Source organism: Azolla caroliniana, unplaced genomic scaffold, assembly GCF_043228905.1.
Source record: "Azolla caroliniana isolate FFs.n. ecotype wild unplaced genomic scaffold, voAzoCaro1.0.p SCAF_21, whole genome shotgun sequence".
In the NCBI taxonomy this organism is placed as follows: Eukaryota; Viridiplantae; Streptophyta; class Polypodiopsida; order Salviniales; family Salviniaceae; genus Azolla; species Azolla caroliniana.
Window position 1 is genome coordinate 12515760 of NW_028230456.1, and position 18795 is coordinate 12534554.

The 18795-nt window shown below is 40.4% G+C and overlaps 1 protein-coding gene across 1 annotated transcript; it reads left to right on the forward strand.

Annotated features, from left to right (window-relative positions):
• Positions 1-1420: 1420 nt before the first annotated feature.
• COS1 (6,7-dimethyl-8-ribityllumazine synthase / DMRL synthase / lumazine synthase / riboflavin synthase) lies at positions 1421-7097 on the forward strand. The gene is made up of 8 exons (XM_087336658.1): positions 1421-1596; positions 4304-4431; positions 4826-4921; positions 5209-5304; positions 5401-5479; positions 5601-5647; positions 6432-6491; positions 6581-7097. Exons 1-8 carry the CDS (start codon positions 1473-1475, stop codon positions 6626-6628), a joined length of 678 nt encoding a protein of 225 aa, XP_087192784.1. The 5' UTR covers positions 1421-1472; the 3' UTR covers positions 6629-7097.
• Positions 7098-18795: the final 11698 nt, after the last annotated feature.

Below are 18795 nucleotides of genomic sequence, written 5' to 3' on the forward strand. Positions count from 1 at the left end.
ACGACGATTTAGACACCTCAGCAAGGCCGACATCACACATTTATCTAGAGCCGTATACATCCCCAAACTCTCCTTCTCCGATCATCAGTTCTGCAAGCATTGCCAATACGGCAAATAGATAGCCGCATCACACCCAACAACATCACCGAGAGAATTGAGTCCACTCAATTTGGTCCACTCAGACGTCTGTGGCTCTATGCCACACCATTCTCTCGGCTCACGAAGGAGGTTAAAGTGGGCCATTCCACCAAAGAGGCTAGCTCTAAAATAGATTAATATATCTCATTAGAGATGAGCTAAAAATTGTCAATGCCCCAACTCAAGGAATATGAGGCTTTAGAGCAAGATGATTGATCTAAACATTAAATAATACGCCTTGATAAATGACATATGGCCTTAACTAATTTATTTGTTGATAATGATTGAGAGGGGAATCATACCAAAAAAGTAGCTCTATATGCCACCCCACTCCAAGTTGAGAAGCTAAAGCTAGAGTACCACTTTAGTCAACTAGACTATGTTGTAGTGATGCGGCAAGCACAATCAACAAGCTCAAAGAGAGAACTATAAAAATTGAAGTACATGAAATTTGACTCACGCTATTAGGGGCATGTGTTCATCATGGAAAGGCAAGGCAAGGCATTCAAGGAGAACCTTGCATTCTCTTATGGAAACAAGGCTAATCATTGCAAGCGACTATTCAAATGTTTTGGCAAGAATGGGAAATAAATGTGCAAGAACTTCATTTTTCTTAGGAAAAACAAGAAGCTAACAACAAGGAGAATAGAAAAGAGGCCCACTTCTTGAATATGGAAGCAATAAAACATGTGTGTACCACAAGGTGGTGTTGGAGGTGACACAAGTGAGGTTCGTTGGTGTAACTAGACGGAAATGAAACATCACCAATTAAGTCGTTGCCCCTCACTACAACTGAGGATGATGCTGAGGACCAAAGGAGGCCTATCACGATGGAGTATGGAGCTCGCCCCAACCTCGCCGACCTCCAATTATTGAGCTCATCGACTCCTTGTGTTGATGTCGGTCGGACGAAGCTATCGAAGAAGAAGCCATCTTGATGAGCATAACCAAAGCTCTCTGGCACTTAGTTGAGTAGCATGTGCAAGCCTGCATGTAGAGCCAAGTTTATCAGCGCAAAATTCACTGGCCGGCAAGCGTGCCATCGGAATGTCCGGATGAGTCCAACAAAGGACACTCTGTGGGAAAAGAAGAGGAAAAGCAAATGAATATGAAGAAGAAGAAGATGATGATGATGAAAGAGAAGCATCTCATCTCATCTCATTCTTCTTCTTTTTTCTTCACAGTCTCTCTATACATACATACTTCCTAATCTACATAATAACATACATACATACATACATACATACATACATACATACATACATACATACATACATATACATACATACTTCCACGAGCTCTGTTTCTTACTTCCTTTCTTTGGTCTCTCACCCATGGCTGCTGCTCTTCTTCGTCCGCGCTCGATACCTTCTTCTTCTTCCTCCTCCTCCTCCATCTTCTTCTCCACCGAAGGTTCTTCTACTTGCCCCCATGGTCTCTTCAACAATCATCGACCAGGTCTCTCTGTACTATCCCATTGCAATATTTGCAGTTTGTGACCAACATGCCAGAATGTAAATGAGACATTGAATATGTGTATGTGAATAAATATTACAATTTTTTTTTGCTATTGTAACATCTGTAAAACAAATGGTGGTAACTGGTGAATTTGGGTTTCTTCCTATACCCTCTCTGTACCTGTCTCCGTCTCTTCTGTGTTTGGTAACTTCTTTGAATATATGTATATATATATATATATATATATATATGTATGTATGTATGTATATAGTTCTGATAATTAGATGTGTTTCTTTGCTTGGTTCTACAGTCTTTCTCCCAGTGGCCTGGTTTGTTGCAGTAATTACAGAGAGATGTTCTTTGGTTTTGGTGGTTGTAATTGATAGATTTGTAGAATCTATGTGGTTATTGTTGGTGAGGACAGCCAATGATTGAGTTTGATAGGATTGGGTTGTGATGAAAGGTCGCCAGGTTGATGGTAGTGCAGTTAATATCATGACTACATGTTGTTTATCTGTGAATCCAAGGTCTGTGGTTGTGCCTTGCTCTAGGAGTGAGCGCCATGACTGTAAAAATGTTTCAAAATCATCACCTTCTTGCATGTGGAAGGTTGTGAGTTCGCGAAACAGGGCGATTGCATGAATTGTGTCGGTCTTTTCATATTGTTCACTTAGACATTCCTACATTTCTTTGGCGATTTCTTGGTTTGAAATGAGGTACATAAGTGAATCTGCTACATGGAATTGAATTTCGGATTGTGCTTCGAAATCCTTATCCTGCCATGCGTGAATTTCTGGATCATTTTTGTCAGGTTTGGTTTTGCTTCCATCTATGTATGCCCATAGATGTAGTCTGCGCAGGTACATTTTCATTCGTATTTGCCATGGGCGATAAATTGTGGCTCCGGTTATTCTGTCAATTCGAATGGATCTGGATACTGTTGTGGAGGAGGGTATTGTATCAGCAACCATGTCTGGGTTTTTGACTGTGGCCATGATTGGTTTTCTTTTGTTTGTGAAATAAATTTTGAGTTTCTTATTATGATTTCTTTTGTCGTTGTTTCCGGTGAATTTGGGTTTCTTCCTATACCCTTTTCCGGTGAATTTGAGAAAGAAAGAAAGAAAGATATAATAACGTCTTCTAAGGCCAAATTTGGCCCATGAGACAATTGGTTTACAACAAAAATGAGTGTTTATCCAAGCATCAAAACTAAAATAAAAGAAAATAGCTTAAGCTAAGAGAGAGAGAGAGAGAGAGAGAGAGAGATTTAAAGCAAAGTTAAACATCTTCATGTAATGCGTGTGGATTTGGTCAGTGACTCTCAGTATTCAAGAGTTTCATTTAATGTTGCAACTCAGAGTGTATATTGTGGTTGATGGAGAAATATGTGTAAGGGTATATGGCAGAGATGTGAATGTGAGGAAAAAGAAACTCGAATGCCATTAAAGGTGGAGCACTGCAAAATTATTCAGCAAGAGAGAAATGTGTGTATGGATATGGCAAGGTTGCCAATGTAGGGAAAAAAACAAACTTGATTGTGATGGAAGATGGAGCACTGCAAATATGACGGACGTCTAGGATCAAAATGAAACATTTTCACATGGTGTGTGGAGTTGATGAGTGACTCCTGATGCTCAAGATTTTCTCTACTGAAAGGTGCAATTGAGAGTGCACATTGTGACTGAGAGGAATGTATGAGGAATATATGCGAATGTCAGGAAAACCAAGTTTGAATGTCTAAACTGAGGAAAACCAAGCTTAAATGTGATCATAGTTTGTGGATTACAAACTTATTAGATGCAAAACATACATAGTGGATGAATCTCCTCACCAACGCCCAATGTCCCATCTCCCATCTATGAAAGTGTTAGCAAAAATGGTACGGAAATGATTATGTAGATCCCAAAAGAGGGGATGAAAGCTAGCATTATGGATGATTGCAATTTTCCACTCAGAAAAGAAGATGGTTTTTGTTTTCTGGTGTATTGATCCGACATCAACAATGCAATATGATCAGCATGTTCCTCCACATTTGTTATATTGGGGTTACTGAAAGACCTCTTTCATTGAGGAAATCTATCAAGTCATCATAGAGCAAATGTAATGAAATCCATCTTTCAAATGAAGAGGAAGAAGAAGACAAATATTAATGATTGTTTAAGAGTTCAAATGGCATTTGAGAAAGACCAATAATTGTGCAGATCCCAAACGAGGGGATGAAAGCTAGCATTATGGATGATTGCAATTTTCCACTCAGAAAAGAAGATGGTTTTGTTTTCTGGTGTATTGATGCAACATCAACAATGCAATATGTTCAGCATGTTTCTCCACATTTGTTATATTGGGGTTACTTCAAAACCTCTTTCATATCGAGTCATCATAGAGCAAATATATGCATTCCATCTTTCAAATGAAGAGGAAGATGAAGAGAAATATTAAATGACTGTTTAAATGGCATTTGAGAAAGACCAATAATTGTTGCTCTCAATCTATCTCATGTGATGCCATGAGATTTAGGGTCCTCTCCATAACTTTTCTTCCTGAACCTCAAGAGATTCTTTCATAGCAGAATTTAAAAAAAATGCAAGAATAAGATCACCAAAGCTGGGGTCAAACTACCCATATCAACTATATATGCCATTGTTTCTTTATGTCAAATAAAATGTCATGTGCATAACCATCGATGATAATTTGTGCATATTTGTAGGCACACAATCTGTTTCATTCCAAAAGTTGCCAAATTGCCGAGTAAGGAACCCAATACGATGTGGTTCAACAAATCCAAAAGTGTTGGAGGGATCAATTGTGAATGTGGAAGGACTTCGCTTTGCTGTGGTATGTGGCAACGTTAAAATTTCATGGAAGGGTTCTTACATGGAACCTCACTTCTTTTGTAGGAAGCTTGGGGTGATTGAGTGTGTTATTTTCAGTGTTCATGCATATCAAAGTTTCTTCTAGGATCACAAGTAGATTTCCAAGGAGCATTAGAAGAGGCTGAATATGCTTATTTGACGTTTTCCATTAACGTTTTTGCATTGACACAATACCATAGTCTGCTTTCTGTAGGATGTGATCTAAGTTAATATTGTTAGAGACTATGAAATTTGTCTTTTTTCTTTTACTTTTTCTCCTTAGAATAGATCACATTTGTTGGGAAGTAAGCATTCAAACTATTTTGTGCAGTTGTAAGTATCCGAAATCTGAGCGTGACTGGTAATTTCTGTTACAGGTATCTGGACGCTTTAATGAGTTTGTGACAAGAGCACTGGTATCAGGTGCCCTCGGTGCTTTCAAATCACACTCAGTGAAAGAAAGCGACATCGATGTGAGTATTTTCACTGTCTTTTTCTCTTAAAGAAATGTCCAAACCTTCACATTTGATGTCCATTCCTTTCTTGAGTGAGAAGATCATTAATTGCCCTTGTGGATTGAATTGTGGAGAGATTACTGTCCCTTTAAATACACAGTCGTTAAAAGATTGTTGACCAACCTTTATGCATTCAATATTCCCACATTGCTTGTTTCAATGTGGTTTCACAAGAGTAGGATGTTTTCTTCTCTCAAGTCTGTGGTCGGTTTTTTAATCCTTGGTTGTGAATTTACTCTTTGAAGGTGGTATGGGTACCTGGAGCTTTCGAGATACCAATTACGGCACAAGCTCTTGCAAAATCGGGAAAATATCATGCGGTTTTGTGTATAGGAACTGTGGTATGTGTAATTTCTTGTATAGATTATTTATCTGAACAATTGGCGAGGGTATAGCGTTGTGAATGATGTCTTCTTAATATTACATTTTTAATTTAGATTCGAGGTGATACTACTCACTATGATGCTGTGGCCAATTCTGCAGCTTCCGGAGTTTTATCAGCAGGGCTAAACACGGGTATGATTTTATCTACTCGTTTATTGCTTCATGTGTGCCTTCCCTCCCTTGCAAATGTCTAGCGCTATTTGATATTATGTTACTATTCTGTAAGTACACATTATGTATTTGTATTTTTCAGGGGTTCCTTGTATTTTTGGTGTCCTCACATGTGACACGTTGGAACAGGTATATGCAGCTCTAAACCAGACAACGAAATTTCTTTTATCTATTATTGTAATGTGGAATAAATCTTTCAATTTTCCAAAACGAATATGTATGTTATTGAAGTAATAATTTATAAAATATTTTAAATAAGTTTAGTGGATATACTGCATCCCTAAAAACCCATCAAAAGTGGGATTTAGGATATAGAAACCCATCAAAGCTCTTCCTACAAACTGTACCTTACCGACACGATGACCCATATCTTTATAAATGGTTTTCTTTTGAATTGTGTGTGGGGGATATACGTTTACTAGTTGTGGGCAAACTCTATGCACATTCATCCGTCATTTTTTAATAAGTCTGGATCTGAGCAGCATGATAGACAAACTGATGGCTGAGGGCATCCTTGTGATCGGTGATATTGATTCTCTTGCATTCGTGAGATGGCATGTGTGGTGGCATCATGTTGATAGTGGCCACACTATTCTTTATCTAGTAATCCAGGCAGACAAAGGTCTCATTTTTAGTATTACAGGTTTTTATTTATTTTTTCATATCAATTTTTCTGTTTACTTTATTTATAATCTAGCTGTGTTCTCATTATTTTCTATTTTGTTTATTTAAATTTTTTCATATATATATATTTTCTATCTATTTCTTGTTTTCCTTTTTCTTTTTTCAGTTGTCTGGATAGACAGAGGTCTTGGTGTTAGTAGTATAGATTTGTTTGAAATGATCTTTGGAAATTATAGTAAGTTCTCTTGTAGAGAGAAGCTAAACGTGATTGGTTTTGATATGTGAATAGGCCCTTCATAGGGCTGGAGGTAAAGCTGGAAATAAAGGCGCAGAAGCTGCTTTGACTGCGGTAAGGATGAAATTTGTTTGAAGCTGGCTATTGATTGAGATAAGAGTGTCCATATCAATATCTCTCTTTTTGTTTGCCTTTTTCTACAGATTGAAATGGCATCACTGTTTCAACATCATTTATTGACGTTGAATTGAATCTTGATGCTTCATATGAGGGTAGGAATGTGTGGTGAACCGAGCCAATGAAAGCTTCCACAATTGCACATGATGCACAAGTATCGTGTTTGAAGACGATAACGGAGGATTAGTTCAGGAGTAATAAACTCTTGTTTATGAGAGCATATTCTATTGAGACAACCATTTGTCTAGTTCCTTTCCTTTATGTTGTCTTAACCAGTTTTCGCATCTTAAGTGCTTTATGATGCATTACCCTTTCCCTAGATTGCACAATTCATTTTGTTGAATTTTTAAAAGATTGCTAGTGGAAAAAACTAAAGTATTCCTATTCTGTTTGTGCATATAACTGTGAGGGAGAGGACCAGATGAATTTAGTTCAACTGGTTAAGGTTTCCATTCTTTGGTAGTATGTATTATTTGCATTGAATTTGTAATTGGTGGAGACTTGTAACATAATATATGAAGCGAGGACTTGCCAACTAGGATACATTGATGTTATAAAAAAGCCTCACCCGAATAATGTATTATGATATGATTCATTGCGAAGCAATTGTAATGCACCCAATTTTCCAAACCATTCCTTCATTTATTGCGTCCATCCAAAACTCAAAATGTTGGCTTGAATATTTTTCAACATTTCGCTTGCATTCGATGCATTTCTAGTAAATGGTCAATACGAGGCCATTTCTAAATATCGAAGCATGTATTCAACAATTCTATACATTTCCCTTGATTTGAATGGAAACTGATGTAGTTGGATGCATTAATGTGACCCAAGTATCAAATATGTAAATCCCAACATTTAATTTTTTCCATCAATGCATGCAGTTTCAATGTATAGCACACTCATTATTCATTTATGGTGGGAGAAAACCTCCACTCTAGCTAATAATGATTACTATACACAATGCATGGCTTAGCCATACCGAGAGAGTTTTCGTAGAGTTAATACATTTGTTTCCGAGTTAAACATCCTATTGTGATTCAAAAGGTTTTGAAAACATTGATAAAGATCAAATGTGATGCATGAGTTCAGGCTAAGAAGACCATGGATCAAAATTGGCTCACTCAAATTTCTTTGATTGAGAAAAGGACTTGAATGGTGGCAAGGGTATGTCCTATGTGCATGTGACATTGAGCATTCAATGTTGGATGAAAATCTTGGAAAAACATTGAGTATTCAATGTTGGGTGACAATCTCATTTTTGAAGTGTGTGTGTTTCTTTGATAGGAAATGATGGGCAAGTTGCCATCACCCTACCTTGCCCCTTTCCCTTCCTATAGACATCTCCCTTTTCCAAAAAAGAATATACTCCTTTAGTTAAAATATACACAAAGCGATCCCTTTCTCGGGAAGGTCGAGCCAAGACTATCCTATCCTACACAAGAGATCTTGCTTATTTATCTTACACTTTCACATATGGCTCTAGCCATCCTTTCATGCACATCACCTACATTCACTATCCCACATGCCATGTCTTTCACGCCTCTCGTTCATTTAATGGGAGGGGGGAACAACCAATTGGGTACTTCATACTTCCATAGTATATCAATTCCATTTGCTGCGGCCATCGGTGTCGTACACCATTGCTTTCGAAAATTCAGCCTCATTAGTTCTGTAGCATCATTAGTACCATCAATCCGCTCATATTGAGCTCTTAGTGTAGTTATTAATGTGTGCCAGATTAGCTTAATTGATTCAGCTGGGGGGCGTTTGTGTGCTGGAAATACCCTAGTACACCTTGTTGTCCATATATACCATATAGTAATGGGGGCAAGCAACATCCAAAGATCTCCAAGTTTTTGATTCTGTGCACAAGTTGTAGGTACCTTGTTGTCAGTGATCACCCGCACAATGCCATTCTCCCATATGTACTTAGCATCGCATGTGCTATCGTATTTCGCCACATCATCCTCAAGACAAATCTAGCAAGCATGTCGCAAGTTGAGGGTGAACGAACTAGAGGCATACAACCACTCCCTCACGACATTCCCATAGACAATGGGAAATGCTTTCTATCTGTCCACAGGCAATACATCTAGGGTCTACATTGGGGCCTTTACCCTACGTCGCTACCGGTAATGCTCTATGTGCAATAAATAAGCCATAAACACATCATTATCTTGCGGTCATATCTGTCATGCCATATCATTTTCCAGAATTTATCTAGTCTCATTTCACTAATGCCCTCCTGTATCCAAAATTTCCTTGCTGCAATCTTGTCGTGTTCTTGTTCTAGAATAATTTGCCTCCCAATCTTCGTGTTATACTTGAAAAATTGAACCAACTTTTCCCCATCAGTTCGTCCTTGAGTTCTCCAACAATACATCGTTGGGTCCCATGATAACTGATCCAAATGCCCTTGTATAGGCCAACACACTGTCTCTGGTGTGATCTCCGTTGGCTTAGGGTCAATAATCATATTCTTGCCATTTTTTTGCGGTTAGCCTAATCGGCCTTTCTCTTTGAAAGGCTGGTTGCTCAACTCTTACCATTTCGTGCTCTAGTTTGTAGTAGAATACCTCATTTGATTCTACTTTCATTCCCTTAATGCCAATTAAACAGTTCTCAACATCTATAAGTTCTATCCATGCAATTTCAGAGCTTGTTACTTCTTCCTCTTCCACGATATTCCTGTAGCATGCAATGGCATCTGTAATTCTCTTGAGCATGTCTTTACCCTTGGTTATTCTCCATATTCTAACCTTTTGAGTGCCTACCTCATTGGACAAAAACCTCTCCCACTCCATTAATGCATTCCCTTGGGCATTGATTAACTCAACCCATTTGAAACCTGCTTTTTGGCCTATCATCAGCCCATCCATATCTCTAATCAATGGGTTCCATACAATTGGCATGTACATCCGCGCATATGCATAATTTCTCCACCTACATGTGATCCCCTTTCTGATTTCTTGCCATGCTTTCATAATTCCAATAGCATAATGACTCTCCATACTTCCCCAATATTTGGGTCTCATTTCTGGCACAAAGCCCCAAAATTAGCTGCTTGGCCAACGTCCACCTTGTCTCGGCAACCACATCTTCCATCTACGTCGCCATAGAACTTTCCAAGGTGCCTTAGGAGGTTGTAGGTTCTTGACCACTAGTTTGCCTAGCAAGGCCTTCGTTTGCACCACGGGATCTATCAATCCCACCCCCCCTTCACTTTTCCTTTTTATAAGCATGGTCCAAGCAACCTTTGCACATGCTTGTTTTTCCTCCGTGCCCCCCCATAAGAAATTTATGATAATCCTTTTTATCAATTTCATCGACTTGGGCACGATTATCCAGCATACAACATCAATATGCCAAATAGTGGCCATTAGAATCTGATTTGCAATCACAATCTTGCCCGCAAAGGATAGTTTTCTTGCATTCCACCATATTAACTTCGCTTTTATTTTGTCCACTAGTAGATTGTAATGTTCTACTCGATCAATGTCCATACCAATTTTGAAGCCCAAGTATCTAATAGCTTCTCCTTTCCTCAACCATCTAAAATTGGGGTCGGGGACCCAATTTAACATGGGCTTATTACTGATCCAAATGCCCAGAGATTTATTCCAATTTATTTTAGCATCCGATCCCCTACAAAACTCATCAATTGCATTTTGCAATCTGTCCAAGTTGTGTGCATCACCTTTGACATAGGTCATTGTGTCATCAACATATGTCGTATCAAGCACCATACCTTCATCATCGGGCAAGGTAAGGCCTTGTATTTGCCAAGATGTATCAACAATTTGATAATGCAAAGCTTCTACTACAATGATGTATAAGTACGGGGCCAATGGACATCCTTGGCGTACCAAACGTAGCATCTTAAAGCTCTTCCCCATACTTCCAGCCATTAACACCTGGCTGGATGCACCTCTGTAAAAGGCACTCATTCCAAGGATCCATTGTTGTTCAAAGCCTAGGGCTGCCATCACTGCTTCTAGGAAATCCCATGAAATCCTGTCATATGCTTTCTCGGAGTCGTGTAGCATTACTGCTAGGTCCACTTCTTGCTCCTCCATCCATGCTGAGTATTCCCAGAATGTTATCACATTGTCAACAATGCTCCGGTTTTCCAAGAAGCCAGTTTGTGTTGTATGTATAATGTCCCCAAGAACCATTTTCGATCTCTTGCTTACGACTTTGGCCATTATCTTATATGCATTGGTGAGAATCGTCAATGGTCTCCAATTATCAAATGATGTTAGGTCTTTACCAACCTTGGGTATTAAATAGATCATGCCTCTACACATTGTTGTGGGCATTAATCCTTCTACCATAATGTATTGCATCCCTGCCAACATGTCATCCTTAATTAGATCCCAATATTGGATGTAAAAGTATATAGGAAGTTCATCAATTCTTGCACAACTTTGTTTGGTCATATCCCCAATAACATCCCACAATTCATGCATACCTATAGGGGTATTTAGTTAGTCCATCATCTGAGTTGTAACTTTCCTTGGTATCCTATTTATTATATTTCTGAAGGCAACCTGATCAATCAGTTCCTCATTGCATACACTTAGTAGTTGAGTATAATAGCTTGTGGCTATTTCAAGCATTTCCTCTTTGCATGTGGTCATTGTGCCATCTATCTTTTTTAAGCATGAAGGTTGAATCCCGGATCCTTTGCATTTAACAGCTTCAAAAAATCCTTTAGTAACCTGATCTCCTACCCTCATCCAGCTTGTTGCCTTACTTCGATAGGCATAGGTACTTCTAAGTTTTTGGTACATCTCTAATTTGCTTTTGGACTCCTTTAGTCGAGCCTCAATCCATACATTATGTGGGTATAATTCTCTTAGTCATTGCATAGAAATGAGTGACCATTGCATTCTGTGCATTTTCTCCCTTATCTCTTTTCTAATTTCAATCGCTTTATGTTGAGAAAAACCTGCACATGCCTCAAGTTTCCCAACCAGCCTATGACCAGGGTCAAGGTACCTCCATTTGATATTACACCATATTTTCCGTATATCATTGGTCCATTTAGTATCCATAACCAATTCCTTGCACACCTTCACATTATGTGGCTTGCATCGATTGTTTTCTTGTATGTGCAATAGAACTGGGGCATGATCAGAGAACATTGTACTTGGACAAATAATGCATCTGCCTTTCCTATCCATGAGTTGAGGGTCCAAATACCATCTGTCCAACTTGGACATCGTCCGCCCATGCACACTTCCTCCTACTCTAGAGTATCAAAGAGAGTTTTCTTTTTGCATTTGAAAGTTAGGTCTATAGAAATCTCCCTTAGTTTGGGTCATCCTCCACCTCATTGATACCCTAATGGCACTTCCCTTAGTGCACATGAGAGTGTCAATGCACTCGACTAGGAGGAATGTTAATTATCCCGTGGACATCTCACCCTTGAAGCTACAGTTCGGGGATTCACTTAAGACGCCTTATAGAAATAAGGCCTAACATTGTAAGGGCTACAAAAGTAATATATATATAAACCTTTATACCTTCCCATGTAAAAAAGGGACAAATTTGAGCATTAGTAAAATAAGGAAGAACTACAACGATAAAACTATAAACCCTAAACATATCTCCCTAAAGCTAAAGCGTAAGTATATCTCTCTCTCATAGATGGAATGAGTGTGCTACTCGCTTCCTAGTGGTGGCAAAGGGAGCATATTATGCATTTGGGAACATATGCAACCATGTTGATATTAAGTGGTGGGTCCTCAATAAATACCTTTACAATACTTTGGTTATACTAATGCTTCTCTATGTGATAGAAGTATGGGGAAGCATTATCCTGTCTAAAAACATTTTCTTACAAAGTTTCTCGATGCCAAGAAACAAATGTCATACACCCTTCTTACAAGACTCCATAGGAAGCAAGAAAAAAGATCCAAAAAGACATGCAAAATTTTGGTGTTCCAATTGGATGCAAAATATGGAAAAATGGTTTTGAAGATGAGACGCAACACACTTGCTCTGCATATTATATTCCATCTTGGTGGCTATCGTCCAAACCATTGTTTCCATGCGACTTAGCTCATACTCACTAAGATGTGAGATAAAATGTTGGGGTACAAGCGATGAAAATAATCCACTATGCATGTTATCCCCTAAACAAGTTTAGGAGTATGAGTATCTCATTTTGATACAACGTTCAACATTTGATCACATCTAACTATGCTTTCCACATATCATTGACCAAACCCAATCCTTGCATGAATTTCTCTCATAGTTATTGTGTGCACTCTTGATTGTGCCATTTATTGATAAAGTTCTTGAACATTGTGAGCTATTGTCGTGATGTGGTGGGTCCAAAGATGAAATATAAAGAAAAGAGAGTTGCAAAAAGTAGCTTAATATGTAAATATAATTTGTCAATGACCTCATGGTTAAGGCTTTTGATTATGTGGGATGTTACCTTTATGGTCTGAAGCAAGCCCCTTGAGCTTGGAATGCGAAGATCACAAACCAGTTGTGTAAGATGGGGTTTGCGGCCTCAAAGTCTGACTATTCATTGTTCATCCAGAACGGTCCGGTTTGCATTTTGCTTTATGTAGATGATTTAGTCATCACCGGACCCGAACTCGATGAAATCGGTAGAGGGAAGTCCCAATAGTCGGACGCATTTGAAATGAAGGACTTGGGGGACCTTCATTATTTTCTTGGGATCGAGGTGATCCGGACCCCCGATGGCATATTGCTCTCACAATGCCATTAGGTGTTGAATATGTTGTACAAGTTCAACGTGACTGAATGCCGACCGATCTCAACACCCTTGGACCAGAACGTAAAGCTACGTCCCGACTCTGGCCTGACCTGCGATGAGAAACGGTTCCGACAAACTGTCGAAAGCCTCATATACTTGACAATCACTAGTCCCGACATCAGTTACCCGGTCGGAGTGATCAGCCAGTTCATGCAGAAGCCGACCGTTGAACACCTTCAGTGCGCACAACGGATACTCCGATATGTTAGCGGCACGAAGGACTGGGGACTGTTATACCGACATGGTATAACTGGAAAGCTAGTCAGATATACCGATGCTGACTGGGCTGGTGATGCATCGGATCGCCGATCCACCTCCGGTTACATGTTTTCTCTAGGTAGCGCAACTGTTGCGTGGAGCAGCAAAAAGCAGTCGACAGTGGCTCTGTCGAGCATTGAGGCTGAGTACCGAGGCGCTACCAATGCCACCTGTGAAGCCATCTGACTTCAGTGATTGCTGCGAGACCTTCGGATCGAGGTGCCTACCCTGATCCTGATTTATTGTGACAACGTAAGCAACATACAACTCGCCAAGAACCCGGTATTCCATGCTCGGACAAAGCACATAGAAGTGCATTATCACTTTGTTCGCGAGCAGATCCTGAGCGGTGAAGTTGAACTTCGGTATGTTCACACATATCGGCAGGTTGCTGACATCTTCCCTAAGTTGCTCGGATCGGACAAGTTGCAACATTTTTCGGAGATGCTCGACATTCAGTGTCTCGACGTGCCGCACTTGAGGGGGAGAACAGGAATGGGAACGAATGGCATAGGACAAGGAGCTGGAGAGGAAGAAAGCACCAAGGCGGGAGACGAGTAGATAAAGGAAGCCGAGCCGACCAAAGGAGTTGGCACATCCGAACAAGGCGGAGCAAGTAGCAGCGGCGACAGAGTCAAGAAGGATAGAGCCGACCGGAAGAAGGCCAAGACCCAGACGTGGTCTGATGTGGTGAAGGTCCTAAAAACGAAAGACGAGTTGGAGACTACCAACTCGGACAAGAGTTGGAACGAATCGGAGGAAGCCGATTCGGTTCAAGATTCAGAGAAGCCGGAACAACTAAAGGCCAAGCGGACGAGAAGGCAGTGGAAGTCGACACCGACATGGAGGAACCGATGGATCGACAAGCATCGGAGTCATAGCAACGAAGGAGCTGAAATGGCCCTTTTGAGGAGACAAGCCGACCAAGGAGGTCGAGGTGCGCAGTGCCGGACGGGTCGCGGGAAGCGGAACCAGACCGAACGAGGAGCGCGAGCAAGGCGGGAGGATGTCAGAAGGAGCCAGAGGAAAGGACCGGCTACTGTAGACACAAACACCACGATCCGACCTCAAGTTGAGCTTGAGGGGGAGTGTTGAGCGAGCAAGCTCAACCGGACCGGGATCAGTTGAATAAGCCAGAGCCGGATCGATGTCCGGATCGGTGTCTAGATGATATATTTGGAACTAGGAGACCCGTTAGAGGCCTATGGATACAACCTAGTACGTAGGCATATTTTTGGGAGTCAGTGATAGTCGCTCATGTGAGCATTGAAGTACTTGTCAATACTTCTGTCAGTCCTTTATGGACTTGTATAAAAGTGCTCTATGAGCACATTCTATGTACACAGAATATTGAGAGTATAATTTTGAATTGAGTTGTTGTTCTGCTCTCTCTCTCTCTCTCTCTCTCTCTCCCATGCGTATTCTTTGTGTTAAGTTCTCCATTAAACCTTTTCTCATTTTTTGTTGCTATTCGGCTGAGCTAGTTTGTCAAACGCTTCCGCACGCTAACTTTCACAATATCCCTTTACTGAATATTGTTCAAATTCTAACGAAATTGATGCTTGGGCGCGCCCGTGTTGGTTGCAAAAATCTTAATGAGGTTGTCGTAGGCTTCTTTTGGCGTTTTGGTCTCTCGAATGTAGCCAACCATGTGATCATAAATACATGATGCTAGGAAGTACAGCACGCGACTCGCCGCTTGGTCCCATGTTGGGTAGTTGGCATGTGTCGAGTTGGGTTGATTTTCTTGAGGTCATGCAATGTAACTCCACCAGGCTTGGCCGACAATGTATTGGTGCATCTTCTATTCCCAAGATGCAAAGTTTGATCTGTCGAGTTTCTTGGTAGGATGGGCGCGTCCCATCCGAGTGTTTATGGCATCGTTTTTCTTCTCCGTTGTTGAGCCGGTTCTGTTTGATCGTCGGCGTGTGACACAAGACAGTTGAGTGAGTTTTGATGAGATTACCACACACCTCTAATACCATGTAAAGAAAAGGAGAGTGTAGGTGATCTTGTGCACAGGAAGGAAATGTGTGTGCAAGACAAATGTGATAGATAAATTCTATTATCGTCTTCAGAGGTCAAATATGACATATGAGACCAAAAATATTACATTTCACGTGATACGTGTGAAAGTGAGTAGCGACTCTCGATGTTCAAGAAAGAGAGTGTGTGTCTGTGTGTGTGTGAGTGAATGAACTTAGAGATAAGCAGAACAAGAAGTTGTATTAGCAATATAGAAATACATCCAATAGTAACTTGGTTACAAAATAGTTGGTTTAAATACCAACTAACTTAGGGCAACTGCCTTTCTACTATTTACAAAACTAGCCTAAACCTAGAGTGTCCATTGCTAGTGTAAAAACCATTCCATTGGGGAAGTTGGGTTTGACTCTCAAGAGAAGTATTCTAGTTAAAATTTATAATTCTTCATGTGCTCTACGCTTGGTTATCTCATGGCATGAACGTGTCAAATCTTGTATCGATGCCACCATCTAATTAAGAGAATTCTAATTCCTTGGGAAAGGAGTTGCTCATATCTTCACGATTATTATGTGGCATTGGAAAGGAGAGGCAACATTCTTAATTTAATCATTTGTATTGTTTGGAAGTTAGACATGAGGCTTGACCTTAAAGAGTTGGTGACTTTGTTAAGGTTTTACACATCCCATCCAATTATGAATTCATTTGGCAGCAAGTATAGTGCATAACATTGATGGGGGGTCCTCTATCTATGACAATCAAAGAGAAATCATGAATTGGTTGGCATTTATGAGACCAAACTTTGTTTTTTAGGAGTGAGTACTAACATTTTGTACCATTGCTTCATTTTGTCTCTTTGATTGCTACCATCCAAGGCTGAATAAAATGCAAGGTAGATAATTCGGATTATGAATTATAATAGAGCTTGAAAATTAGTTGGCATTCTAAATTGTCACTCTTGACAAAGGTTCTCATTTCGAAAATATTGATTCAAGGTTTACAATTGGTATTATCTCTAAAGAGACATGGAATAGCGACAAGAAATTGCTTCTTTGCATTATTCAAGGGGAAAATAATACTAGTTTCTAAGCTATGAAATTTGGGGTTACATTTCTCTGATTCGACAAGTTTTGTCATGTTGTTATTTAACATGAAGATAGTATCACTTCATATTTAGGATATGCATAATGCTTTTGTATTTGATGGTAGGCATAAAGTTAGAGCATATCTTTGAATGTCCAAGGGAGCCTGGGCATGATAATTCTCTCCTCGATTGAGCGTTTGTCTTGCCTATTGATGATTTAATGTACCCAACTACTTGTATAGCAGTAACGTCAATAAGTAATAACATCATTCTTGTGTTTTACATACACATTTACGAATATAATTGTATATTTTTGTGTTGTAAAAATGGAGATTGTAATAGGTAAGAAAGAGCTAGAAAATGTGTTATAAAGGGTGGAAATTTGAAAATATGGCGAGAGAGAAAGAAGCAATTCTAAAAGAAATAAATACACGTGGAAAAAGTGTGAGGAAGAAAATGCGTGTTGTAAAATGTGAAGCTATAACAAGTAAGATTAGAAAATGGATATGAGAGAACACGTGCTATAAAACATGGAGACTAGAATAGGTGAGACATAAAGAGAAAGAACACATTGTCATGATGTGGCGTGCTCGAGGGTGGGAAAAATCGGCAAAAGGGGGGGTCAAAATTTGCATGTGCAATGTGTGTGCACACAAAGGCAATTAATTGTGCATATGCAAAATAAAAAGGAAAAGAAAGGGTGGAAAGGGGGTATAGGAGCTCGTGCAAAAAGTAAGAGAGAGGAGAAATAAAAGGTAGAGGGGAGACAGACTATTAATTTATAGAGATAGAATTATATATTGTAAAAGAGAGAGTTAGTGGGCTAGTGGATAGTCACATTGACTGCTACCCAGAGGTGCACGGTTTGAATCTAGTCTTACATTGCAACATGATTTAAGGAATTTTATTCCTTTTTCATTGAAGACAAATTTGGCGACCCCCCCCCTTTTTTTTTCCTATAAAAGGAGGTTGAGGGGGGCTCATTCGGGACGACGTTTTGGGAGGAGGAGACTATTGCCAATTTTCCTTCGAAGCTCTTTATCTCCTTATTCACCACTTTTCTTCATCTCATACCCCTTCATCCCCCCATCGCCACGTGCTCGTCTTATTCGCATCGGCACTCGAAGTGCTCGTGAGCCCAAGCTTCGTTGGTTCGACGTTGCTCCGCCCCGTTCGTCGTTGCGAGCCTGTGTGCTCGCCGTTCGGGTGGTCGTGGTTCGTTGGGATTGGCATTTTGGTGGTGCTCGTGTGTTCATCTTCGCCGTGTTCGGTTTTGCCTTGTCTCTAAGGGCATTTAATATTTATGTTTTGATTGAGCTTGTGGTTAACTATAAGTGGCCATTGTAAACAAACCCCTATTTTATAAAGGGTCCTCTTGCGTTAGAATCGAACACGTATTTAACTCTTTGGTCAATATCATTCGTGTTTCTTTCTCTCCTTCTTTCTTTATTTGTGTCTTTCTTGTACGTTCAGCCATCTTGTGACGAGGGGACCGTTCGGGCGTGCCCATGCACCTCTCCTCCTCATAAAGACGTACGAGCATTTGTATGTGTGTTTGTGTCTTCCTTGTACGTTCGGCCGTCTTGTGACAAGGGGACTGTTCAGGCTTGCCCATGCACCTCTCCTCCTCATAAAGGCGTATGAGCATTTTGTGCGTGTGTTTGTGTCTTCCTTGTACGTTCGGCCGTCTTGTGACGAGGGGACCGTTCGGGCTTGCCCATGCACCTCTCCTCCTCATAAAGGCATACGAGCATTTTGTGCATGTGTTTTGTGTCTTCCTCGTACGTTCGACGTCTTGTGACGAGGGAGCGTTCGGGCACGCCCATGCACCTCTCCTCCTCATAAAGACGTACGAGCATTTGTGTGTGTTTGTGTCTTCCTTGTACGTTCGGCCGTGTTGTGATGAGGGGACCGTTCGGGCTTGCCCGTGCACCTCTCCTCCTCATAAAGGCATACGAGCATTTTGTGCATGTGTTTTGTGTCTTCCTCGTACGTTCGACGTCTTGTGACGAGGGAGCGTTCGAGCGCGCCCATGCACCTCTCCTCCTCATAAAGACGTACGAGCATTTGTGTGTGTTTGTGTCTTCCTTGTACATTCGGCCGTGTTGTGATGAGGG

What these genes read in the sequence shown, in the direction of transcription:
- COS1 (XM_087336658.1), top strand. Translation starts at nt 1,473, where the DNA reads ATGGCTGCTGCTCTTCTTCGTCCGCGCTCGATACCTTCTTCTTCTTCC. An exon ending in CTTCAACAATCATCGACCAG is followed by an intron (nt 1,597 to 4,303) that starts GTCTCTCTGTAC and finishes GCATATTTGTAG; the next exon opens with GCACACAATCTGTTTCATTC. An exon ending in CAGAAGCTGCTTTGACTGCG is followed by an intron (nt 6,492 to 6,580) that starts GTAAGGATGAAA and finishes CTTTTTCTACAG; the next exon opens with ATTGAAATGGCATCACTGTT.